Source organism: Crocodylus porosus, unplaced genomic scaffold (assembly GCF_001723895.1).
Source record: "Crocodylus porosus isolate Cpor-Errol unplaced genomic scaffold, CroPor_comp1, whole genome shotgun sequence".
In the NCBI taxonomy this organism is placed as follows: Eukaryota; Metazoa; Chordata; order Crocodylia; family Crocodylidae; genus Crocodylus; species Crocodylus porosus.
The window spans coordinates 6,359,659-6,386,053 of NW_017728915.1; the positions used below are offsets into that span (position 1 = coordinate 6,359,659).

General features: G+C 45.2%; 2 protein-coding genes across 2 annotated transcripts in view; both read right to left on the bottom strand.

The window, feature by feature from the left end:
* Positions 1-7,309: 7,309 nt before the first annotated feature.
* LOC109310776 lies at positions 7,310-11,649 on the bottom strand. The gene is made up of 3 exons (XM_019536132.1): positions 9,690-11,649; positions 8,643-8,749; positions 7,310-8,405 (listed from the first exon to the last, which is right to left on the bottom strand). The coding sequence occupies exons 1-3, from the start codon at positions 10,338-10,340 to the stop codon at positions 8,018-8,020; spliced, it is 1,146 nt and encodes a 381-aa protein (XP_019391677.1). The 5' UTR covers positions 10,341-11,649; the 3' UTR covers positions 7,310-8,017.
* A 3,216-nt stretch (positions 11,650-14,865) lies between these two features.
* The window catches only part of RFWD3 (ring finger and WD repeat domain 3), a 28,650-nt gene continuing 17,120 nt past the window's right edge, over positions 14,866-26,395 (bottom strand). Inside the window, exons 8-13 of the mRNA XM_019535612.1 lie at positions 23,777-24,005; positions 22,620-22,770; positions 20,060-20,236; positions 19,144-19,358; positions 18,476-18,693; positions 14,866-16,735 (exon numbers count right to left, since the gene is read on the bottom strand). Coding sequence (XP_019391157.1) covers positions 16,592-16,735; positions 18,476-18,693; positions 19,144-19,358; positions 20,060-20,236; positions 22,620-22,770; positions 23,777-24,005 — 1,134 coding nt within the window. The 3' untranslated portion in view covers positions 14,866-16,591. The remainder of the gene's footprint in view (positions 16,736-18,475; positions 18,694-19,143; positions 19,359-20,059; positions 20,237-22,619; positions 22,771-23,776; positions 24,006-26,395) is intronic.

Genomic DNA, 26,395 nt, shown 5'->3' on the forward strand with positions numbered 1-26,395 from the left:
TCTCTTTTCAATGGGCGGAATACAGTGAGATTAGCTACTAGGGCAATTTTCCTTGATAGCTAATCTGTCCATGAAAGTATTATGCTGGGTCCTTATTTTCACCTAGTGCTCTCCTAAGCAAATGTTTATTACTTGTTCACATCATGTTATACAAGTCATCTGGATGTTTGGAAGATTTCAGTCCCCATCTCATTAAGCAGGTGCAAGCCCAATTTTTCCAGCTATTCCCCAAAGGTTAACACTTTTATCCTGTCTCTTCCAGGCCCCTGTATACACATTATAACATACAACATCCACTTATCAGAAAGGAGTCTAACAAGGTCCTTCTGAATCCATTCTCCTTGGCTTCCATTTCCTGTCCATTCTAACACACCCCATTCTTTCTAGTATCATCCATTCATTAAGCCAATGTTTCCACCAGCCCATTTACCAAATCCTATTTTTGTTCTCAGTTCAGCTAATCCAGGCTGTTGAGTGGCACTGACCCTTCTGACAGTGACACAACCCTCAACCTTATCTCATGAGCCTTAAGCTTCAATTGGGTGGCTGAAAAAAAATTCATTACTTATATGTCATCCTAGCCCATAAAGAAGGGACTGGTAGTTTCCAGCTGGAAGTAATAAGTCTCTTTATGGAATGGACAGGAATTTTCAGATGTGCTTGTGAGACTGAAGGTGCCCTCAAGTCCTGCTGAAAGTCATTAAATAATTCCCCAATCACAAATCCATTACATCTTCTTTATTGGTTCAGCCAACCAGTTTTACAACATTAACTCTGTGTCCCTCCCTCTCATGATGAAGAATCATGTGTATTGTGGATGAAGGAAAGAGTGACAGAATTCCCAGCACTACATTATCTGATATTTTACCCTCTCTCTCTTTTTATTTTTTTCCCCTTTTGCTGCTACTCTTTACTCTAAGTGATAGCTCAGAAGCAGCCTATAATTACAGTGTAAGAGAAACATTTGCTTTTTAATACAACCAGCTGTTTCTGCTGCTTTACTAATGTTTGGCGAGATTTTATATTTGATAATGCTTCACACATTATCAATATACTGTTACTGTGTCAACTCATGTAACATGCTTTCATCCTGGCCTTATGGCTTCATCCTAGCCTTCACAATTTTTCAGAGACACAGGCAAGGTGGAATAGAACCATAATCAGGCACCTTAGAGAGACAGCACAATAACTGTGAAGACGACATTTTTACCAAAGCAGCAATAAAAAATGACCCCAAAATTCTGACCATTGATATTCCTATAGAAGAGAGAGCACCTCATATCCTGAAAGGTTAATTCAAAAGATCCAGGCAGGGTGTGTCTGGAGTTCAGATGCTTCCATCTTGAAAGGCTAAATGTTAAGTGGAGCATATCACCATCCCACAACCTAAAGCTCAAGAGTTTTAGAAATTTTTGGTTACTGAAGGTGGGGGTGTCTGACTAGAAGCCATTGTTAATTATCAGCAGCTAATGAGACTGAATTAGGATCAGTTTGTCATTTGCAGTTCTGAAATTCAGCCACTGATGGTTAGACATAGCTCACAGCATAGGGGTTTTACAGCTCACAGCACCATTCGTACAGAAACAGGGGACCAAAAAAGACCCTTGCTCATTCATTGAAGAGACAGTAGATATGCCTACATTTGCAATTAAATGTGATGCAGTAAACTCTGGTGCATATCACACCACACCAGTGCTTCCAGGCACTGTATTTACATCCGTACCCAGGACTGCAGCACACTGAGCCAGGTCAGAGCAGCCCCAGCTGGCAGGGTGCACATTGCACCATGGTACCAGCCCCACCAGTCCCAGACTATACCACATGCAGCACACAGTCCAGCTGGTCTGGGACCAGTGCCACACACTCTATCCCAGAGCAGTCAGAACGGGTTCCACTTGCGACATGCATCCTGAGCCAGTTGGATGCAGTGTGGGTCCTTGAGCAGGCACTTCAGGCTCTGGATTTGACATAGGGGCAGTGGTGCAGGGGACATGGACATGGGCCTGATCCAACTCATGGACTGGCCTTGTACCATGTATCTGCGAACAGCATGTGTGTGTCCCCTCTCCTCCAACCAGTAGTTGCAGTGCAGGCACAGCTGGAAGCTGCCTGGCTCTAGCGCAGTTCCCTACCAGCTGCAAGTCCCACCTACACCACAGCTGAGGGAGGTTGATGAGGAAGCTGTGCAGTGCAAATGCAGTTTCCAGCTGCTTGGCCATGGTGCAACTCTGCACAGGCTGCCTGGAAGCTGCACCCAGGGAACAGGAGGCCAGGAGAAGGGGTAGCAGTGCAGACACACCTCCCAGCTGCCTGGCCTTTGCTGCTGATACTCCCAAAACTACTTGGCCCACATTGGACCACAGATTGGGAGGGTGGGGAGAAACAGCAGTGGCCAAGTGCAGCCCCAGTACAGTTCCTTGCTGCCCAGCCTCAGTGTTGGTGCAGCCAGAGCACTCCAGCTTTGCAGGCTGAATCCAGGGGCTCCTCAAGCTGTACATTGCTGACCTCTGTTCCAGAGCTTTGCTTAGCTCTCAGGCATTGGCTCATCTGAGTAGAGAGAGAAGAGTTACTATTTCAAATGTTGTCTGGTAAAATCTAGAGGCAAACTTTCTTAAGGAAAGGATGACTTCCCCCTGCACGCATGACCTTACCTGGCTGGCAGGACAGGGGAAGTGCTGTGACTGTATATGAAATACTTGTGGAGCAACAAATGCAACCTGATCACAAACTGTATTCTCTCATATATAGTCCATACCTTTCCCTCAAAAAACAGCTGAGGAAAATTAGGGTGCACATTATATGCAAGGAAAATGGATTACCACAGGTGCAGAAATTGGTGTGGTAGGGAGAGGTGGAGTGGTGGCAATGTTAATTGCTGCAGTTCTGGGAGCCATGCTTTGGATAGGTTAGTTGCAATGTAGAAAAAAGAATGCATTACATTTGAAAGCTTGTCTAAGTCTATTCCAACCACACATTTGGTCTGATAAAAGACAGCACCCACAAAAATCCAAGCCTAATTCAAGCCTTTTGTCACATGCTAACATGAGCTTTGGAAGACACATTTCTTATAAGGTAACAAAGTGTTTTATCTTCAGCAAAGGTCAAACACAAGTCTTTAATGCTGTCAATGTTGACTATCCAGCATTTGTTTTCATGAAAGTACCTGCTACAAATTATGCCTGGTGGCCAAAGATGGATAATGATGTTAAGATTTTAAAAGATATCACCTTTACCATAAATTCTGATATTAAGCAAACCACAAAGAAGTGCAAACCATGCCTAGCTACTCACCTCATGCCAGCTAAGGCTCCAGTCCACCTGTAAGAGATGACAAGGCCATCATGGTCATGGCCGTACGTAATTTTGCGGACCTACTGCAGGTCTGATATTCATTGCAGTTGATTCTCTCTGTGGCTGGAAGTTGTCATAATTCAAGCTTTACCAAAATTGTGGCTCATGTTACTTGTTTTCCAGACAGCATTGTGGCTGACAATGGTGGGCAAGTCACTTCTGACAAAGCGTGAAGGTGTGAGGTTAAGTAGGAGACCCCGGGGGGTGGAGGCAGGATGGTGTAAAGCAACTGATACAGTCAGCTGTACAGTACAGTCCTACTAGTGTTGGGGGCTGCATTGGGCCAGTTACTACTCTGGTATCAGTGTTCCCTTTTCTTTCCTTGTTGCTGTGCTTGCAACATTTATTCTCCTCTGTGGCCACTACAGCTCCTCATGCTTTGGATGAGAAGGGAACATGACAAGCAGTAGCTGGCTTATACTTAGTTATGATGAACAAACAGACCCATCCCTGAAGTCTCTTTTTCCTGTGGGCAGGGTATTCATGGGCAAGGTGGCTCTTTCAGTGCCAATCAGAGCCTGGCAGCCATGATAGCTAGGTACCGTGAGCCCTTTTTATATCACAGCATTGATCTGACTGGAGGAGAAGTCAAGGGCTTTCTCCTGGGAGCCCTGTGGCTCCCTGTCACCTTTCCTGGCCTTACTAAAGCACATCTACTCCCAAGGCCCACATCCACTCAGGCTGGCTTGGAGGGCAAGGAGGGAGTATGGGAAGGCCCAGGTAAGGCCGACCTGAGGGTGCTGGGTGGCACCTGCATTGTGCCCCTTGCCTCTGTGCCTGGTTTGCAGAGAATGGGGCTGGTGGCAGGTTCACACCCACATTCCTGAGCAGCGCCATATGGGCAGGAGAGTGAAACTCCCAGAGAGGTGGGAAGCAGGAGCTCAGAGTCAGGGCCCTGTTACACAGTACACTGTGAGCTGCACAGATACCCATGGGTGTTAGTGCCAGCTTGAATTTGGAGCACTCGCACTTCAGACCAGCAGAGGCCTCAAGGACTGAAAGGTAAAAATTCCACCCCTCCCACGCCAATTCCAGGTTTCCCCCTGCCCTCTGGGGCTCCCTCAGATCCCCCCTTGCCTCCCACCTCCCCCTGGGCATTACATACTTGTGGGCTACCTATGCTGTTTGTTCCAGGGGAGAAGGCAGGGAAGGGTTAACCTGCCTGACCAATAACTGCTGCTCATCTGGCAGCAGCAGCAACCCCATGGCACAAGCTCCAGGGTGGCCCCTCTAAAATCAGCACCTGGGTATGCTACTGATAATCCCCTCCTCTTTAGACACACAGAGGTATATAATTATGCATCCTTGGTCATGGACATACACAATACTTAAGCTGGTTCAAATCTGAAATGGACAGACATACAAACTCATTTAAAGCTTCCTGGAATGGTGTGAAGTGTTCATGTGTTACATGTGGATACCAAGCATTCTGTGATATGGGTCTTCTTGGATCTCTAGGAATCCCACACTGCAATACTCCTCCCTGCTCCAGCTGGCTGCTCTGGTACAGTTTCAGAACTCTACCATGCCCTAAATTTTTCCCCTTGTGCTGCCCCTTTAAACAAAAAATATATCAACTAACTCACTCGCAGTGTTTGTTCAATAAAAGCAAACTAACAGATAGCTGGAAAACTAGGATAACTGGAGAAGTAGTGAAATAACATTGCAGGATGGTGAAAGCTGCAGAAGTGGAGAAAGATTTTAGGGAGAGCTTTAACTCCTGCTAACTCACGACTAATGAATGCTTTGAATAATAGAAGCCTTTTGTATGAGATTTTTTTAGCACCCTTGCGATTTCAGTAATATTTGCAAAGCTCATGATTAGGGACCTACCGAAATTGCGATTTTGCAGATTTTTGCAAATTTTGCAAAATCCACCTGGGCTACTTGGCCAGTCAGAGGCATGGGGGGGCTCCATCGCACTTTGCCTACAAAATGGCTGCCAGGCCCCTCGTGTTCTGCCTGCAAAATTGGCAGGCAGCCACCCCAAATTTGGTAGGTCCCTACTCATGATAAACATCCATGAGACCTCCCAGATGTCCTGGAAGGCCTGAGCAACCCAAACTGAACAATCATTATAAATAAATACCTTGGAAGTTGTTTTCAAATATTCCTTTCAGCCTTTTCCATCCAGGGGAAAGTGTAGCACAAACCAAATTTTTGGTTTAAAAATCCATTATAGATCTCTTCTCTTCTAGTTTAGTAACATTCTTGTTTGGCTACAGGCTACCTTAATAAGTTGACCTAAAGCACCTCTTTTTCAAATATCTTGTTGCAGTTGCCACATCAGATGGTTTTAGTCTTTGTGAATCAGGATGCACAAAACAAGAAGCTCTTTTTCATTTTTTTAGGAAGCAGCAGTCAAAGCAAATGGGAGACTGACCACTGCTGAGTTCTAACTACACCAGTACCGCTGGCAGCATTCACTGCCTGGTCATCTGCCTGCTTTAACTTGTATAGCTATTGTCATTTCTAACCCATGGCATTTGGGCTTATCAATATTGAAGTCTCAACACTGAGTCTCAACAAAACTGCAGACAGAAACAAAAGGAGAGATTGCTATTGAGATGAGGTCCACAGGGAGTGACAGAGCATAAAGAGGCAGAGACAGGAACTTCTGACTAATGGCTCTCTCCTGTGTAGGCTTCCAGTCTGCACTGCAAGTCATATTACACTAGGGCAAAACTCATTTATTTCTTGTTCTTCACCCTGTCTCCACAACTTCCTGTTTTAGGCTTTAACCTTTCATACTTTTACTGGAATTTCCATCTAAATGCAATGCAACTACATTAAAATTGCAGTATTAAAGTGCATTACAGTATTAAAATCCCCAGAGTAAAGATTGCTTGCTGTGTTCTAGCTTTACATGCTAATGTTAGTATCTCCCTTTGGATTCAATGAGTTGTGGTAGAGATCACCCTCAAATTGAAATATTGTTATTGTCACCAACTGATCTCCCACCAATGTTTGTTTATGAGTGAAGGGGCATACACAATCTACTTTTTCAGATAAGAAAAGGCCCTTACAGTTCCTGCTAAACTAAAAGTTATTTCAGCCAGCCATCTGAGCAAGGTTTGGATACCCCTGAGCTCCTCTCTGTCTCACAGTTATGGTTAAAAAAGTCATTTTCCAGTGTTCATGTAGCATGGAAAGTGAATCTGCTGCACTAAAGAGCAAAGTACCGTGAGGGGAAGTGATGACTCTGAAACTCATGCTAAGCTGGGGTCTACTCGCACACAAAAGTTAAAATACAAAATACTGATGCAAACTGCATAGTGCAAGAGGATGCGAGTTCACAACTAGGTCATCTGAGAAGAAATAATGAAGTATCACTTCCAGCTTATCTTACTATATTCATGAGGATTTTAAGCAGGCTCTTCCTAGTTGTCTGGTATGTAACCCTGTGAAATGTCTATCCTTAATTAATTAGTGCAGTAAACATTTATTTTGCATTTACCTTGTGTTTATGTGCAGGAAGAAACATTCTCCATATGGGATTCCTCCTGATTTACTTTTGTTATGTTGTTTCCTCCCAATTTACCTTGTCTTGCCTAGTGATTCCCTTGAACTTCCAAGGACACTCCCCAAAACCTTGTGTTTTTCCTGGTCGTTAATTAGTTTCTTGATATGCTCCAAACTTAGTGGAAATGGATAACCTCTTGTCACTGAGGAAGGTAATTCATTCCAATTGGAACTTTCTGATAACCAATACTGAGCATTTTGATTAACAGGATTTTCCTGTCAATTACTGCTTGGGACTCTTCATTTACACAACTACAGTGCTTTGAAGATGCAGGACTAAGGGTATAAGAAAGAAGTGGAACAGCTAATGGCACATGCTTCAAGAGTGAGAAAGCTCTCCCTGATAGCTAGGTGCAGCAGTAGTTCATCTTGAGAAGTTGAAGATAAACAAGCTGCCTTTAGTCACCTGAACAAAAAATCTAAAGGTCATGCCTCAACCAGTCACTCTTGTGCCACTCTCGCTCGGGTGACTGATGTTACTTGCCTCACGGGCTCACACCTCTGTCTGAGCTGGTGACCTCTGCCCGAATCCTTAACCCCATACTCGCCTGCCACGACTCGTTGACCTCAGTGTCCGGGGCCGTTCATCAGGCGTGCTCGTAGACCCAAGGTTCCTCCTGGCAGTTACTCATGGGGCTCCGCCACCCCTACACCCTGGCCTCACGCCTCCTGTGTAGTGGTATCAAGCTGGTCAGCGTCTCAGTCCTGGGACCCTCGAACGGGTCCTACTCAAGCCCCCTCACACTACCTAACCTCCATGCAGATTCACTGCCCTCAGATACCCCTGGAGCTTGGGGAAGAACAAAATCAAGAAGGAAAAGAGGAAGAAGCTCCAACTCAAAACCAGGCGTACTGCCCCTTTAACTACCCCCCCCACAAACTTCCTTCCAGCACTTCACTAGAACATTGGCTGCCAACATCCCCTTAGGCACTCAGCTCACTGACTACTCTAAGGCACCTCCCAATCCAGCGGCGATGCTCTCTCCTGCTGCAACTCTTCCTGAGCTCTTTGCAGTCCCTCTCTCCCGGGACGGATTTCTTCAGATGTTCCTCCTGCCGACCTTACGAAGCGATCTAGGCGTCCCCCTGCTGCTTTTTCTACAGCGTCATCAGGATGGTCCTCTTCTTCCCTCTGGCTCCCATCCTAGCCGCTCCTGCTCTTCTGGTTCCGTGCCTCAGCCTGTCTTGGCTGCGGGGACCTCCGTGGCTGAGTTCTCTCCTTCCCAGCCAGCTCCGCAGCATGCACCGCCATTTTTATCCATGCTGGCCAGCGTTCGGCGCTGATGTCACTGGCCTGCCACAGCTTGATAAACAGGCGGCTGATGAGCTGCATGGGCTCTGCCTTCTGCCCTTCACACGCTGACTCCTGAGTTGCTGGTAAGTCCTCTTTCATGCCTCGCACCCTGGGACATAACCCCTCCCACCAGCTGCCTTGTGGTGGTTTCTCAAGGTCCCCTTCAGCAGTACCTGTGACTTGTTGCGCGATGCGATGTAGTGAACCGTCCCTGTCCGGTCCCGCGTCCTCACCGCATCTAGACAAAAAGTCAGCTGTTATGTTGTCCTTCCCCGGGCGGTAGACAACATGAAATTTGAAAAGTTGGAAAGCCAGCGCCCAGTGCGTTATTCATGCATTGTCGGTCTTGGTGGAACTGAGCCATTTCAAGGGCTCATAATTGGTGATAAGCATAAATTCCCTCCCCAGCAGGTAATAGCAGAAGTGTTCTACCGCCCACCAGATAGCCAGGAATTCCCTCTCTATTGTTGCGTACCTGATCTTAGCCGGTAATAACTTCCGACTTGAGTAGGCTACCAGCTGGTCTAAGTCTGTGTCTCGTTGTGTAAGAACAGCTCCAATGGCGGTACTGGAGGCATCTGTCTGCAACATAAAAGGTTTATTAAAATCTGGTGTGTGTATGATTACATCTTCGCATAGGGCCTTTTTTAAGGTTTGAAAGCTTTGGAACATTGCTCTCATCCAGTGTATCCCCTTCCAAGGTGATCCCCTCAAATCCTCTGATAAAGGCGTTGCTATGTCTGCAAACTGGGGTACGAACTGGCGGTAATAATTTACCAGGTCCAGGAACAACCATAATTGAGCGTTTGTGCAGCCTGGAAGGCCCGAATGGCCTGGACCTTATCTTCCAGGGGTCGTATGGTACCTTGGCCTACCCGGAAACTGAGATACTTTGTAGATGAGTAGGCGATTGCGCACTTACACGGGGTTGCTGTTAGACCCTCCCGCTGTAGCTCAGCCAACACGGCCCTTAGGGCATGTAGGTGCTGACCCCACAATCGTGTGAAGATGACAATGTTATCAATGTACGCGGCCACATACTCAATGTGTGGCACTAAGAGACAGTCCATTAGCCGTTGGAAGGTAGCAGCCTTGTCATGCAGCCCAAATGGCATACGTACAAACTCATACAAACCCCAAGGGGTTCCAAAGTCTGTCTTAGGCCAGTCACATGGCGGACCAGTATCTGCCAATATCCCTTGGGTAGGTCTAATGTAGTTATAAACCCAGCGGCCCCTATCCGCTCTACTAATTCCATTACTCAAGGCATGGGGAAGGCATCGAATGTAGCTATCGTGTTCAGCTCGTGGTAGTCAATACAGAGCCGTAGTGTCCCGTCTGGCTTCCACACTGGCACTACAGCACTCCGCCATGGGCTCTGGGAGGGCCTAATGATGCTGAGGGCTTGCATCTTTTCTACTTCTGCCTTCACTTCTGACATCAAGTGATGAGGCAGGGGCCGCCACTGATCCCTTATGACTATGCTTGGGGGTGTATGGATGGGATGGAATATACTTCTTACCCGCCCAGGATTCTCTGAAAAGACCTCTTTAAACTCTATGAGGAGTTCCCATGCTTCCTTCTCCTGGGCCAGCGTTAGCTCGATGCCCATGCGGACATCTTTCACAGATTCGGGAATCAATGTTTCCACGTCCGGTTCTCGCTGTCTTAGGTTGTTGGTCCCCTCAGCCCTGAAGGCCACCCAACCTTCAGGTTGGTGCCACTCCCTCAGCAAGTTGATATGATAGATTTGTTTCGTTCTTTTATGTCCTGGGTGGTAAACTTCATAGTCAACCGGGCCAACTCTCCACGTAACCTCAAACGGACCTTGCCACTGGGTCAGTAGCTTGCTGTGCAAAGTGGGCAAAAGAACAAACAACTTTTGCCCCGGTTGAAACTCTCGGTCCTTGGCGTGCATGTCATATCTCTCCTTTTGATGTTGTTGGGCTTGCCGTAGATTACCAGCTGCTAATTCTCTCGCGTTCTGGACCCGCTGTTGGAACGCCTGCCGATATCCTGAGGGGTTGGTAATAACCGTAGGGCCCTGCTCCCACCTCTCTAGGAGGATTTGCAGTAAGCCATGTGGCTGATGACCTAGCACTAGCTCAAAAGGAGAGTATCCCAAGGGCTCTGATGGCGCATCCCTAAGCACAAATAAGGCCAGTGGCAGCATCAGATCCCACCGCCGTGGATCGCCCTGTATGCACCGCCTTACCACCCTTTTTAGGGTTCCGTTTAGCCTCTACTAACCCGTTGGTTTGAGGGTGTTAAACCAATGTTCGTAGCTGCTTGATTTGCAAGGTCTCAAACTCCCTGTAGAACTCTGGACATGAAGTTCTGGCCCTGGTCCGTTAAGATCTCATGGGGAATCCCCATGCAAGCGATCCATTTTACCAATTCCTCCGCTATTTTCGGCGCTGTTACAGACCTTAAAGGCACCGCATCAGGGTATCTCGTTGCATAATCGATAAACACCAGAATGTATTGGTACTCATTACTGCTGCGAGGTAGCGGCCCCACAATGTTCATCGCAAACCGGGAAAATGGTAGGTCGATCACCGGCATGGGCCTCATTGGGGCACAAGGTGTCCGATCCTCTCTAGCCTTCTGGCATACAGGGCACTCTGTAGCCACTGGGCCTCAACCAGTTGCTCTTGTGCCGCTCTCGCTCAGGTGATTGATGTTACTCGCCTCATGGGCTCACTCACGCCTGTCTGAGCTGGTGACCTCCGCCCGAATCCTTAACCCCATGCTCTCCTGCCATGACTTGTTGACCTCAGTGTCTGGGGCCATTCATCAGGTGTGCTCATAGACCCGAGGTTCCTCCCAACGGTTACTCAGGGGACTCCACCATCCCTATATGCCGGCCTCACGGCTTCTGTGTAGCGGTATCAAGCTGGTCAGCGTCTCAGTCCTGGGACCCTTGAACGGGTCCTACTCAAGCCCCCCTGGGACCCTCGAACGGGTCCTACTCAAGCCCCCTCGCTACCTAGCCTCCATGCAGATTCACTGCCCTCAGATACCCCTGGAGCTTGGGGAAGAACAAAATCAAAAAGGAAAAAAAAACAGGAAGATGCTCCAACTCAAAACCGGGCGTACTGCCTCTTTAACTACCCCCCCACACACTTCCTTCCAGCACTTCGCTGGAACACTGGCTGCCACATCCCCTTAGGCACTCAGCTCACTGACTATTCTAAGGCACCTCCTGATTCAGCCGCGATGCTCTCTCCCGCTGCAACTCTTCCTGAGCTCCTCGCAGTCCCTTTCTCCAGGACGGATTTCTTCAGATGTTCCTCCAGCTGACCTTACGAGGCGATCTAGGCGTCCCCCTGCCGCCTTTTCTACAGCATCATCAGGATGGTCCTCTACTTCCCTCTGGCTGCCGTCCTAGCTGCTCCTGCTCTTCTGGTTCTGTGCCTCAGCTTGTCTTGGCTGCGGGGACCTCTGTGGCTGAGTTCTCTCCTTCCCAGCCGGCTCTGCAGCCTGCGCCGCCACTTTTATCCATGCTGGCCAGCATTCAGCGCTGATGTCACAGGCCTGCCGGAGCTTGATAAACAGGCAGCTGACGAGCCGCGCAGGCTCTGCCTTCCGCTCCTCACATGGTGCCTCCTGAGTCACCGGTAAGTCCTCTATCATGCCTTATGCCCTGGGATAGATACCAATTTATTTAAATTTAAATAGATTTAATTCTTTATTAGCAATAACTGTCTTCCAAACTTTTCAGAAATGTGTAAAAACCTTGAGCTGGTGTACCTGTGCATGGCTACTGGGTGTACTAACAGCTACTGGAGCAAAGCATCTTGTTGCTCTAAAGATGTGATCCCACAACTTTGCCCACAATAAAAATGTGATGTAGATTTACATGCTGGTACAACAATGTTGAGTAGAAGTGCAATGCCTTTTTTAAAGTCAGAGAACTCCCAGGAAAACTCCTATTATGGACAGTTATATTGATATAGCTCAGGGCTGTCTAAGTGACCACAGATACAAAGGTAGCACCAATGCAAGCCACAGGCCTTTCAGGTGAACAGGCGCACCTCCCCCCCGCCCCCTTGCTTTATTATACATGTGTTCCCTGCTGTGCCCACTTTCAGCTCCCCAGCCACAGACTCTCCCCCCACTACATCATACAGCTACCCTGGGCAGGGGGCTAACCCAGAACTGCAGACTGTAGCATGCCACTCTGCCCCATCCTGCCCCCTGGAGCAAGGGCAGGAAGCAAAAACTGAAGAAGGGCAGGGGAGCCCAGAGTCCCCCAGCTGCTACTGCAGCTGGAGCAATTAAGGGAATGGCAGCTAGGCAAGAGCCTGGGGAGGCTGCTAATTAACTCCTTCTAGGCCAAATGTGGCCCATGGGCTGCCAGCTGGAAAGCCCTAATTTAGCTAATTCCCCTTCCACAGGATTATATTTCTTTAACTGTGATGGAAAAAATAAGCAATGTGTGCACATGTGTGTTCATGAACATATGCTGCCAACAAAGAAGTCTCTTTACTGTCCTCCACCCCCCGGACTAAGAATTCAAACTGTATACACCACCTGAAGTCAAAAGCTACTTATCAGTACTGTGAGCTCTTCCAAATAAATGTAATTTTGCCCAAGTTAGTGTCACTCTGAAGAAAGAAGCTTCAACCTTTTTAAGGTTGTTTCTGGAAGACAGCCCACTCTGACTGGCTGCTAATTCCCAGGAGAAAAAAGTAGTGGGGAAGGCATTAGCAGTGGCTAAATCAGGGAGAATACCCTTGCTGGCATATGCCTTTCCTTTCAGACTGCAAAGACATTTTTGTATAGGAGAAAAGAGCAGCTGACTATATTCCCACAGCCAAGAATGAAACAAGAAGCCCAGAAATTCAGCTGTCTCTGTTCTCCCTCTCCCCCATGAACAATGGGTTATTCTCCTCTTTGGTCTTCTCCCCACAATACTCCCTACATTGTCAAGCCTGGGAAGAGATTTGTTGAGGTTCCCCTTCATTCTTACCCCACCTCCCCTCAAACTCAAAATAAACCCCAAAAGCACTGGAAAGGCATGATATAGATGTAGGGGCTAGACAACAGGTACGTGTAGGCTGGTTCATAGTAATTAGAATTTTGGACCTGTGAAGCTGGAAGCTTCACATCACAAGGTATAAACCAGGGCAAGGTGGCACCTTAGGTCCCTGGCACATGTTCAGGGCACAATGGGATCTGATGCCCAGTGCTAATCGCATCTGCTGTCATGCCACATGCAGGTGGCAAGTGTGACTTTTGGAATCAGGGAGCAGATTTCAATCATACCCTTTCTGCCTATCAGCAAAGATGGAGTCTGGGATTATGATTCTCAGCTTCCCCTGCACTGGCAAGTTGAAAGTTGGGTGCCCACAGCCCTGTGTGTGGGACTCACAATCAAGTGATTATTTGCCCAGGGTTCAAGCAAAGGAGCAGTTTTTAGATACCCCCAAACAGGACCCAGAACCATTCTGCATAAGAATCTCAGGTCCTTATGCACTGGCACCTTTAAAAAGATGTGTACAGCTTATTTTCAGCATCAGGATGGCCAGGGCTGTCCTGATCCCAACACCAAACCCCATCTCAATGCCAACGTTGATTGTCAGGATTGGGAGGGGAGGGGGAAACAGTGGAAAACAAGGGAGGAGAGGTGCAGCTTGTTTAATTTATGACACCATACATGTGAGCCACAAAGATGTTCCACATATTTATGGCACCATAAATTGGCTGAACATGTAGCAGGCTGGGCCATGTTAATCATGCTGTAAGTGTAATATGCCAGGGGGTTTAGAGATTAATGTGCCACCCTGCCCTGCCTTCTGGCTAACCACAGACTAACATGGATAACTACCTCTCTCCTACCCTGAAGCAGCCAGTGAGAGCTCCTGAAACAGGGGCCAAGTCATTCTACACTCTAAATTTGAGATTTGGCAACACAAAAACAGTCAATCACACTGGGGACAGGCAGGGGATAACACAGGTCAAAATACAGACCTAAATCTTCATATAATCTTTAAAACAAAAGTAGTATGGTCTTGGGACTTTGGAGTTGGCCATGCTGTTGGCTGTTGTCCTTGGCATCCTCACATTTTCCCTTAAATTGCTTTAAATACAAAAATCTGCAGCAAACAAAGTCCTCATAACATGAAATAAATTTGATATGGAAACTATTTCACAAGGAATCCCATTTTGATTTGATAAAAGCCTCTGCTATTAAAATATACTAGAAGCTCTGAAATGCAACACACAAGTTCTGCTGAATGTCGGGTATCCTGCCAAAGCTCGGTTTACATTTATCTAAAAGGGGAGCAGACTCCCTTTTTCACTGGGTCAGGCAGTTATGACAGCAGCAGCAACAGCAGCAGCATTTGGTAACTGCTTTATTATTTACATTTTCTAAAAAGACAAGAACGAAATAGTACAGAAAATAAAAATAAAAGGAGATTTTTTACATAATCCTGTTTTAAAAGGGAAGCTATACAAAGGAGAATTGTATCCCAACTTTTAGAATGGAAAGTGGGAGAGATTTTAGTAGTGGCACAGGTCTGGTAACATGAAGGTCACTACTTATGTTGGCTACAGGCAGGGAATTGTGCCCAGGAACAGGTTTCCCCAATACAAGGAGCCATCATGCAACTTGTCTAACATCCCAGTAAACTTTCTCTTTGCAAAAATACACAAGTGAAATTTTAAACCTGTTCATTTCTACAGTAAGAACATGAAATATTCTTATCCAGAGAAACAAAACGCTTGATAAAGAGTTGAGAATCTGCCTATCTCCTTGCATTTGGTACTCCTGGTCTCCTCTCAATAATTCAAAAGTAAAGGAAATTTTAGTTAATCCATCCCAAGGTTACAGCATAATTCTGCAGCTTGGTGGTAAATCAAACTGCTGGATTTTAATGTTAGAAGACAGTATTTAACATGGAGTGGATGGTTACGCCCCCAAGTTTTGTTTTGTTTTGAATATACAGAAAAGAATTGGCTGCCTCTGTTTTAAAATCATGTTAGCCACCAGAACCTTAGGCAAGGTTCAAATGAGTTGGAACTACCATCTAGAGACTGGCTGACTGAGTTTGTTTATAACCTTTTTTCAAATAAAAGACAAGAATTTTTTTTTTCTAATCTCTTGCCTTCTCAAACCTCTCAGTTTACCTGACTGGGGAACACCAAAGGAGGCAGCACACTGCATACTATATGCAGAGGAAAATGCAGAATAAAAGAGTGCTCACCCTACAGTTCTACAAACACCTCCTGTGTGGCAACAAGCCAGCAGCCAAGGGATGGGCTTAACTGATGGAAAAGTCTCACTTAGTTTGTTTTGCATAGAATCTTTGGGACCATACAAACAGTGAAGAAATGGACAATGGTACATTTGCAGAGACTTCAAAAGGGGAGGAAGAGCTGCTGCTGCTCCAGACTGGGCTACAGTTGTTATGCTGTAACTCTTACTTAAGCAGGAGTTTGTGGCAATACAAGCAAGCTAAACTATCTCAACTTTGACCCCAAATAAATGGCTCCATACTGTGGGGCTCCTTGCAAGATGAATCCAGCCTGAGGCATGAGGACTGCTGCAGAGGTCGCCAGCAAGGGGTCCAATGGGAGAAGTGAGTCCAGGAGCAGCAGCAGGGAGCCAATCTAAAAAAAAAACCAATCGCTAACAGCCACAGCCAGTGAGGCCAAAAGGCCCTGAATTCTGTGGCAGGCCACATGCACCAACTTTGGCTAGCCTGTTGGGCCAGACAGAGGCTCCATGGGCCAGCTGCAGCCTACAGGCTGTATGCCCAACACCCTTAAGTTAGTGCATAGCAGCTGCTCTCTGGGAGCAGCAGCACTGCACCCCCACCCCACAACCTGCAACCAGTATAAATTTCTCCACACCATAAGCTATGTTACAACTAACTTTTGTTCACAGGAAAATATAAAAAATTTTGGGAAAAATTCCAAATCAGCTACCAGATGGTGGCCACACTATTATTCAGATTAATGCCACTTTCACACCCAGTTAGAACACTGGGATTCCAAGATCAAAAGAGTTTCAGGAGGTCTTTCAATTTTCATTCTTAGCCCCTGTACTGTGCTGGAAGGAGATTTGCAACACAGGCTGAAAACCTCAGAAGACAGCACTGCATTGAAGCGGATTGCTAAATTTGACTGGAAATAGGGGAAAAAAATAACCTTGGGAATCAGCTGAAGCAAGAACAGACAAAAGTTAGGGTGGGAGAAGACAAAGCCTCCTGTGGTGGGACACAATGGTACTCGAAGGATCTGCAAGCACCAACATGCAGTGCCGTGACAGTTCCAGTCTTCTGCGAGTAGCATGGGTAGAAGGCAGAGTCCATGGCAGAGCTGCTACAGTGGAGCAGCAGACACTCTACTGAAGTAGTTGACCAGCAGCACATTTTGGAAAATCCTTCCTCTGAAGAGCTTATGGACTATTATTCATTCCCACTTGTAGATCTTCACCATCTTCTCAGTCAGAGTAGCTAGGAAGTTATTGCAGTTCACTTCAAAGGGGCAGATGTCCAACACAGGTAGGTCAGCTTGTAGTTTCTGCAGTAAGGTGCCACTCCCAGCATCCCATAACTATGGAACACAAATGAAGGGTTAAAAGGCCACTAGGACATGTCTCTCAATCTTTTTTTTTTCTTTCTTTTTGAATGGCAAGAAGCTGATTTCGGACAGAATGAACCTTTCTAGGCAGCATGGCTACTTCCTAGTCCTTCCCCAGTCTATGGAGACTGCCGCTCCATTGGAAGCCATTAAACTCAGTGGAGGTCTGTTAGCCAGGTATGTAGGTAGGTCTCACCTGACCTGAAACTGGACATGTTGTACAAAGAGCTGACAGCCAAAACAGCTCTTAGAAAACAATCCGTCTAGAAGTGCTATGAACAGAAGGAGCAAGATTTTGAATTGTCAAGTTATCAATGAACTCTGTCAAAATGAGCTGGTGCAGAAAAGGATAAGCAACCACTGCCTACTGTAATCAGAGAGAGGAAAAACAAAACCAAACTCTGTTAATCTATTGTTATTACACTGAGAATGACAGGAAAACCCTAACAAATTAGACAATTTATCTGTAGGGTAAAGGGCTGGACGGTTTAAGGGAGGCAGGTTATTGAAAAAGATTAAGGCCAAATTATTCAAAAGACATCAGCAGCACAAGGCTGCTAAAAATAATAGTAGTCATTCTGAAAAAGGCTGAATATTGAACATTATCAATCCTGTTTTACATGGTAGAATGCATGACTTCCGGTTTTTAAAGACTGTTCTTAAATAAAGTCTTAACAGATTAATATTCCAGAGGCAAAGCTTAGCATTTCCTACTAAGTGCACCATTCAAACACTTGGGGTTCTACTTTTTCACAAGGCTTCTAATTCTATTTAATAAAGTATCTGCCCAACATCTCCTCTCCTGACAAACAGTGCCTCCTTATTAGAGGACAGGAAGGAAAAGTGGGCACAGAACTATAAAATGTTCTTCTGGAACATATCATGTGCCTGCTCATGACAAGACATTAAACATTAAGCATTAAACATAACAAATGTACTGAAACAAGTCTGGTTCAGTAGAAGTCTATAATGCACCTAAAATGTGGATATATGATGTACTTGGGGAGGTTGGGGGGAGGAGATAGGGTGGAGGGATTTATAATAATTCTTCTATATTGGAATATGGATACTCCTTTTGTAACTTGGGAAAGGGGATAAAAGCATTACCAATTATTGGCTCCTCAACCTACGCGAGGTAAGCTGGCAAGTTCTGTTCCATGCCAAGCTGTACAGGATCTACAAAAACAACAGATGCATCAGCTGCTTTAGTAGATCCTGCATCTATATGCAATGTAGCCAACTGTTATTTTGCGCTTCCAGTCAGTAGTGAACTGATATCCTACCATGTTGGTACTGCCTGTGGTACTGTAACTTCTTCAAAACATGGCATTTTGACTGGAGTAAGGTGATGTTAGAGTCTAACACAACAATTAGACAGCAAGGACTAGCTACCTACTTCCAATTAAATGAAGTTTTAAAGGACAGATTATTCCAACTTATGTAATGCTGGTTTCCATGCAAAATGCAGCAATTCCTGTAAGTTACCAGGAAATTACCAGCCCCAGAAGGAAAGTACACTACCATGCATATACACAGATGAATGGATGTGTTTATATGTGTACATATGCACACACACCCACCCCATACAGACAGCACTGATTCCCCTCAATGCAAAATTCTATTAAGTTGGAATAACATCATTTTAACTAGTTAGGTTTCCTTCCTAAGCACTTCAATAAAACCTTCCAGATCACATTAAAGAGAAGGACATACCATAGCAGAGTTTGACGCCTCATCACCAGCACACACCAAGATTCTGCCATTCTCCTCTGGACTCTGAAAGATGGCATTTTTGGTCAGCAGTTTGCAGGTGGGCCCAGCACTGAACGTTTGCACTGGGTGACATGAGCAGATGACGATATCAGAGGCATCTGTTAGAGGACTACAGGAAAGTTCCATCACCACGCAACGCAAGTAGGGGTTGTTCTTATCTGTGAAAGAAACCAAGTCATGTAGCAAAGTTTTCTCCAAAAGAAGATGCCTATCCAAGAAAGGACCGTAGCTAAGCTGTAAAGAAGTGAATCCTGATGCAATCCAAGACAGGGTAACCATAGAGAACAAACTCCCTGGGCAAGACGCACTGTTAAAAGCACAACAGATTTCCCATTTGCACCCTAACATAGCAGGCTCTCTCCCCTCAACCATACTTCTCTTGGCCTCATGCAGGGCACACAAAACTCATTACTGTGGCCAAGGGCAAGTATCACACTTTCACTTCTGAAGAAAAGGAACACCATTTCCACTGTGTTCTCAGTCCCTGAGGGCTAACATACCAGCATTCCACAGCTGCCTTGGAATTCTGGCACTGCACAGGGGCTTATATGGACAGGGACTGGTGACAGAAATAGAGCAGAGAGGACATCCTATATGCAGGTACTTACTAGGCCTGTAAGTTGCAAGGCAGTGCCGCGTGTTTATTTCAGTCTGGATATCAATGCAGCCCCCAGGCTCTACAGGCAGGTGGTGAGGCCGATAAGAGTTACTATCTTTCTGTTCCCAAAAGCAGGCTCCTTCTAAGGTACCAGCTATAACTCCACCATAAGGTAGCGAGGCAGAGGGCATGTGGGGTAGATAAGACAGTGACACCATGGGACACCTGAAAGGACAAAGAGCAAGAGACAGTAGCATTAGGCTATAGTAACACCAGCTTTCTGCTTCAACACAGTCAATCCACCCTCTTTCCACTTCCAATTTTGAAAGGGGGGAAGGGGACATTCTGATAACGGCTTGAGAATGAGGTCTAATTTAGATAAGTTAAAAGAAATTTTTGATAAGCTTTAAGTAGTAATTATTATTATTATAATAAAGTGATCCCTTGACAGAGAAATCGAATTTAGCAGGTATAAGGAAGATGGCATGAAGTTAAACATGAATACAAGATTCCTACTAATATTTTTGGGACTCTTCAATAAAGTGCAACACCTGGGACTGCTTATCACGCTAATCCCCAGGGCCTAAGTACAAGACCAGCAGGTTCTAGTACTCATTTATCAGTTTTGTCACAGTCCTCTGGTACCCAGTGCTAACATTAGCTTAGGATCTGGTATTTCTCCCTTATCCATGGTGACAGCAAAAAAAAATCCAGAAATGTAGTAATTTTAGTGCATTTAATCCACTGTTCCTCTAACAAAAAAGTCATGTAAGGACCTTGTTCCCAAGACATAATGCATTCCAAAATTGTGGCAGCAATACAAGATGCTGCTTAAAACTATGCGATTATAATTTTCACCAGCACCGGAAGATATGCTTAGCTTGCTAGCTGTTAGTGAACACCAGAGAGAAATCTTGAAACCATACCTATACTTCTGAGGGACTAATTCTTGGACATGAGACCGTGTATCCCTTAAATCATATACAAGGATAGAGCCATTGACCAGCCCGGCATAAATGTAGTTGGTATCATCAAGGCACCAACAGCAGCTCCAGATAGGACGGCCAGCATCGTACGTTTGAACCACAGTATTTGTTGTCAAGCTGTATGGTAAAACAAACAAAAACAAAAATGTAAAAATGCTGATGATACAGATTTACTTGACAGGATGAAAGATTCAACAACAAACTTTGCATTAATCTCCCATTAAATATTTTGGCCATAAGAACATGAACAACTTGGTGCATGGGGCATTTTACTGCAGGTCAGCTACCTGCCCACATGCCTGCTCTTTCAAGGTAAATGCAAGCAGCTTATCCTTCAATAACAGTTGCTCACATTTCCTGTGAGGTAAGAGCAAACATAAGGGTACTAAAAGCAGCCAACACAGTAGGTTACAGTGTGAACATTAAAGTATGTGGTAACTGCTCCATACTCTTATTTTCCCTTTGTGACAGAGTATGGTATTGTTTTGTAATATACCCATTTTTTAATAAACACAATGTTGTATGTTTCGGTATATCCAATGTCTCGTATACTGTTATATTCTGTGAAATAATAGATTAAATGTTGCTCTAAATTAGACCTGGGAGTGAAAGTGAGGCTCTGGACTACGTGCCTCGGTTATTCCAGAATGCACCATCAAGAATACAAGGAACTAATGTTCAGATGAGGACCAACTGGAGCACCACTGGATTCAAGCCCCAGCACCTGGAGACTCCTGCAGTCTCTGGCACCTAGGAAAGAAGCCACCATGTGAGATGCTGGCTTGGAAAAATAAAGTAAAGCCTCCCAGAAAAAAAGGGGTGGGTGAGGCAAGGCAAGGCAGAGACATTGTTGCAGGGAGGGGAGGGAGCCTAAAATTTGACAGACTGCAATCCTGGCTGAGTTTTAGCTTTAAGCACTGTGACCCAAGGACTGTGCTAATTGTACTGCAGTTAACTAATATTCTATTTTTGTTTAAGGTGAAGAGTTGCCTGCTTCACTACAAAAACTTTGAGGTGCACTCTCCCCCATTTAAGAGGTGAAGTCCCTTTCCAGTAGTAGAGTCAGAATGGGGCTGAGCTCCTGCAGGAGAGGGGCACGGAGAGCCAGGGGGTACAAGGACTAAAAGACCTGGTCCACATGGAGAGAGGGCTCAATCCCTCTGGAAGCCAGGTTTGGGATGGCTTCCAATAGACACAGTTAAGGCTAGAAAATTTAATTAATCTAATCTCTTAGAGAAGAATGGCTTTATTTAGTATGCAAACATGTATAAGTAAGAGCTAGAAGAAACCAAATCATATTACATCTTAAAGAACATAATCGGACTTTGACATGACCTGTATCCTCTACCACACAGTATTTCAGCTTGCCACATGCTCTTGATGAAGCATCCCTTTCTGAAAAAAAATCCTTCTTAAATTTCAGATCTCTTCACTGATAGCAACTTCAGCTACTGTTCTAGGTCCTCCACCTTCTTTTCTAGATCTGATTACACAGCATGTGTGTACACATCATCTACCAACTACTACTAATTCTCAAAGAATTCTTAATATATTTTAGCTGCATTTTTCAGGCCCTAACATATTCCTTTAAGTCTGTCTATGCCCAGCTGCAGAGAAGCACTGGTCCTATCTCATGGATCAGTTCCAAGTAATTCTGCTTGTGCTCTATGTACTTCAGGTGAGTGTTAACATGCATCCTAATCACTAGTTTTGAACTACAGTAGGGGTGTCAAAATCATTTGACCTCTAGGCCAGACCCAGACTGTAGGGCTTCCCACAAGCCAGATCCTAATGCTGGAGATGGGTCAGGATAAGTGGCAGCAGCATTAAACACTGTGGGTTTCTGAGCCACAGGGATTAATGTTATTTGCTCCTCCACAACTGGCACGTGTCCCCAAAAAGGTTTCATACACTTGAATTTGGAAGTGGGACCAGCCCCTTCCATGAGCCCCACAGGTTGCATATGGCTCCATGGGTCAGATAGGCCTATGTGACCAATCTTTAGTGCCTCTGAATTAAACCAAGTATTTGGAGAAAGGGGAGCAAGCAGAATGGGAAGTAACTTTTGAGGGTTTTTACCCTCAACTCTCAGATCCATTCAGTCCTATGGACACTCTTATACTCCACTCTTTACAGTACTACTGTATCTGGAAAAAATGGCAAGTCACATTAGCAGATTAAGTTACATATGTCTCAACACTCAGCTTGTCTGCACTGGCTTCTTTTCAAGCTGTATCCCATGGGAAAATCTCACTCAAAGAAAGGTAGCATGAACAGATGGAAGCATGGTCCCTCCTCCATTCAAGTGACTAGGAAGTGAGAACAATTCTGTACAGTTTACCAGCCAGAGCTCCCATCCTCCTCTGGAACACGTGCATTACACTTTCATATTAGATTTAAAATCCATTTCTTGGAAACAGGAACAGCTGCTGCTCCAAAGCATGTGTATAGCCAAGCTAGAGGATATCACTACACGCTGCCATTTCCCAGTTCCACTCACCTGGTAAGTCTGAGCGTATGGTCCAAAGAAGCAGATAAGAGCAAGCCATGTGTCCGATTACTGAAAGCCAATCCCCGGATCTGCTTACTATGGATGGGGATGTATTGACTGCTTCTCAGATTGGCAGCACTCATCATCTTTACCCCACAGCCTGTTATTGGAAAAGGACGCACCATATCCCGATAAACCACATAAGCATAAGGCACGACAACTGCATCAAATTAATATGGAACCTGAACCTTTAACGTGCAGCCTCACATCAGAGCTACAGTAACTGTGCTAATTAATGCTCATGTCAAGAAGAGAACACACAGGTTACATATTGTTTTGGAAAACTCCTACAGAACACCGCCCTCTTTGGGTATAATGTCTCTTGTTACCGAGTGAGATGACTGTCACCATGTAGGAATCAAGATGAACTACAAAACTCTGTTCAGGAATGATTTAAAAATCTCAAGTCATTAAATGAATAAGATAAATTTGTAGTCTGCCATTCAGAGAACATCATGCACTTAGCTCTCAGGACAGCTATTTTACAAATGGGGAATTGGTACATGTACATGAAAGTCAAGCATCTTGTCCAATGTCCCCACAAAGTTCAAAGTGGAGCTGTGTCTATGATGCCCAGTCGTTTTTTCCCACTAAACAGTGCCATTTATCCATATGCACTTAAGTAAAAAATACGCTTAAAAATGTGACAAATCTGGTCTTGTAACTGTAATTCAGGAACTTACATTTTCCTGTGAAAGACTGAAAGCACTTGAGGGAGTCATGAAAATGCTTTATACACTTGTCTGCAGCTCCTGCAAGAGTCCTCTCAGCAAGAAGCACCACACAGATCCCTCCACTTTGGCAGGGAGGTGGCATTTCAGAACAAAGAGGCAAATTCAAGTGATCCCTTACTGGGACAGGAAATTCATAGCAGCCATCAAAAAAGGAAATTGATTCACTGGGCTAAAAACTCCACAGCTGAGCCCAGGTGAAATGGAGAGAAACTACTCTTATTAACAACAGTGTCTATACTTTATCATGTAGATGGATGAAGCTGAGGAAGAGTTAAAGAACAGAGCAGAGAACATATTTAACTTTAATGAAACCAGCAAATAAACCCCTTTGATTCAATCAATAAAATATAGAGCTGTTTATTGGCAACTTACCAGGAATAAGCGTAGACTGTGGAGAGGGCTGTGACACCACAAGACAACTCAGTGAGTCGCAGTAAGCCATGACCCTGCAGCTCCCAGACCGAGAAACCAAGAAGGCCTTTTCAAAGTGGTATTTGTGCTGGCTCTGGCTTGATGGGACATTACCTGGTAAATAGGAATGGGAGCTGCCAGGCTGCTGAGAAGTGCTAGTGTTATGCTGGGCCATCAGTGCTTTCAGCTCCTGGAAAAAAACACAGGACTTTATGACTTCTTTATAAACATCAAGCGATATGCCTTCTGCTTATAGCTACTAGAATGTAAACAGCCTCTTTGGGCATACCAGTGCCCCTATTATAGGAATTGTGAGATATCTGCCCATCTCTGGAGAATGAACTAGTTTTGATAATAGGGGTACTTATGTGACCAGAGAGGAGTAACAGAATCACTTTTAAACTTCAGTTAGTAACTCATATTTAGTCACAAATTGCACTTTGATAGTCCAGTAGTTGAAATTCTGCCCATAGATTGTGATCAAGTTACTTTTAACCTCTCTTTTCAGCCAAATGGATTGAGCTCTTGGAGATTTTCACTGTAAGGCCCATTTTGCAACCCTATGACACTCCTATAGCTCTTCCCTGAACCCCTTCAAGTTTTTCATTATTCTTTTTATGTTATAGAAACCACTATTAGACAGTATTCCAGCAGTGATTATCAGATGTAGCTTGAGATAAGCTAATGAAAAAGGTATTATGTGACATGGTGCCTGTAAATAGCAAACCTGTACTTGATTATCCAGAGGTTCCCTTTTAATCTCACATTCCAGGTTAATCGTGCCGAACTAACTGCCACATATTAGTCTCATAACTGAACTATGAACAAGACATCTAATTTAAAACCATTTTAAAACATCCTATAGCTCTGGAGGTTAGAGGTGTTTAAAGAATTCATACTGAGGATAATCCAAATCTATTTACTCAAAGACTACACTGCTCTTTTAAATCCAAAGAACCATCAGAGATTCTAGTAATGACCTAATTTTGTAAGGATCCAAGAAGACCTGTTCACTTCCCCCAAAAGGTACAACTTGAATTGAAGAAATTCTTGACAACAAGAAAAAGAAAAACGAATAATCCATTTGGAATGATCTTTGTGGGGAAATGAAACTAAGTGAACATCTGTTAGCCTCCAAAAATGCAAAAAGGTATAGAAGTTTTTAAACAATTACAGCTGATAGGCATCCTTCCTGAAACACAGCTACAGGTAATGAGCTGATCCCATAATGCATCTATAACTACCTAAATAGCAGAGTATCATTAGGGCTATGCAAAGCAAACTCAAAATCTTCCAATATTTCATAGATTTTATAGACAGTAGGGGCTGGAAGGGACCTTGTAAGATCATCAAGTTACCATAGACAGAAAGTCAGCTGGGATCAAGTGATCCCAGGAAGAAAAATATCCAGATGTTTTCTGAAAGAGTTCAGAGTAGGTGCTTGCACCACTTCTGGGGGGAGTCTGTTCCAGACCCTGGACACACACACTATAAAGAACTTTCTTCTTATGTCTAGTCTGAAATTGGCCTTCCTGGAGTTTATGGCTGTTAGACCTTGTTATCCCTTGCGGAGCTCTGGTGAATAGCTGTTCTTCCAAGTCCTGATGTACCCTTTATATAGTTGTAGGCTGCTACCAAGTCCCACCTGAGCCTTCTCTTTTCCAGACTGAAGAGTCCCAAATACCTCAGACTCTCCTCATACAGCCTGCTCTCCAGGCCTTGGATCATACAGGTGGCTCTCTTCGGGATTCTCTCAACATTTTCCACATCCCTCCAGAGCTGGGAGGCCCAAAACTGGATGCAGTATTCCAGTTGTGGCCTCACCCAGGCCAAGTAAAGCAGGAAGATGACATCCCTGGTTTTGCTTGAGATGCATTGGTAGATGCACACCAGAGTTTGGTTTGATTGTTATATCCTTGTTGATAGCCTCTCAATACAAAGATGACAGTCATCTAACAAATAGGGGAGTCAGTGAGTCAGGAGACATGCCGGGTACCTGTCATCAGAGCCAGGAATGGGGCACAGGGTGCCCCAGACACAGGGACTTCCCCCTGCCAGGCACAGCTTTCCTAAGCTCTGCCTTGGTTTGCTTCCATGTGGGAGCAGAGAGGAATTTCTCCCTCCCCTTCTCTATGTGGTGGGGTTCAGACCAGTGCCAGGTGGGGGAGAAGCCCCTGAGGCGAGGGCATCCTACACTCCACACATGACTGTGGGAGAAGACACCCAGCACAGGTCTCCTGATCCCCACCATGCAGAAAAGTGGAGGACAAAATTCCCCTGTCCCACATGGAAGCAGAGCAAGACAGGGTCAGGAGACCCTGCATCAGGCTGGGGAAGGCCCTGCCCCACACCCAGCCATGGGGGCAGGAACCCTCCCAGCCTCACCCCACTCAGCTCACGTCCTAGCAAAGCCTTGGCTAGGATGGTATAGTTGGGGCTGATCCTGCTTTAAGCAGAGGGTTGGACTAGATGACCTTCTGAGGTCCCTCCCAACCCTGAATTTGTATGATTCGATGATTTTGCATGGTGCAAACTGAAAAGATGAGCAAAAGCAGTGTGAAGAGACCCCACATGTAGCAA

Excerpts from the sequence above, each read along its gene's own strand:
- LOC109310776 (XM_019536132.1), bottom strand. The coding sequence starts at position 10,340 with ATGCTGCCACTGGCCTTATTTGTGCTTAGGGATGCGCCATCAGAGCCC. Across the intron at positions 8,750-9,689 it reads TTTCAGAGAATCCTGGGCGG|ACAGATGCCTCCAGTACCGC; the intron begins GTAAGAAGTATA and ends TTTATGTTGCAG. Across the intron at positions 8,406-8,642 it reads TTATTACCGGCTAAGATCAG|ATGCGGTGAGGACGCGGGAC; the intron begins GTACGCAACAAT and ends CTTTTTGTCTAG.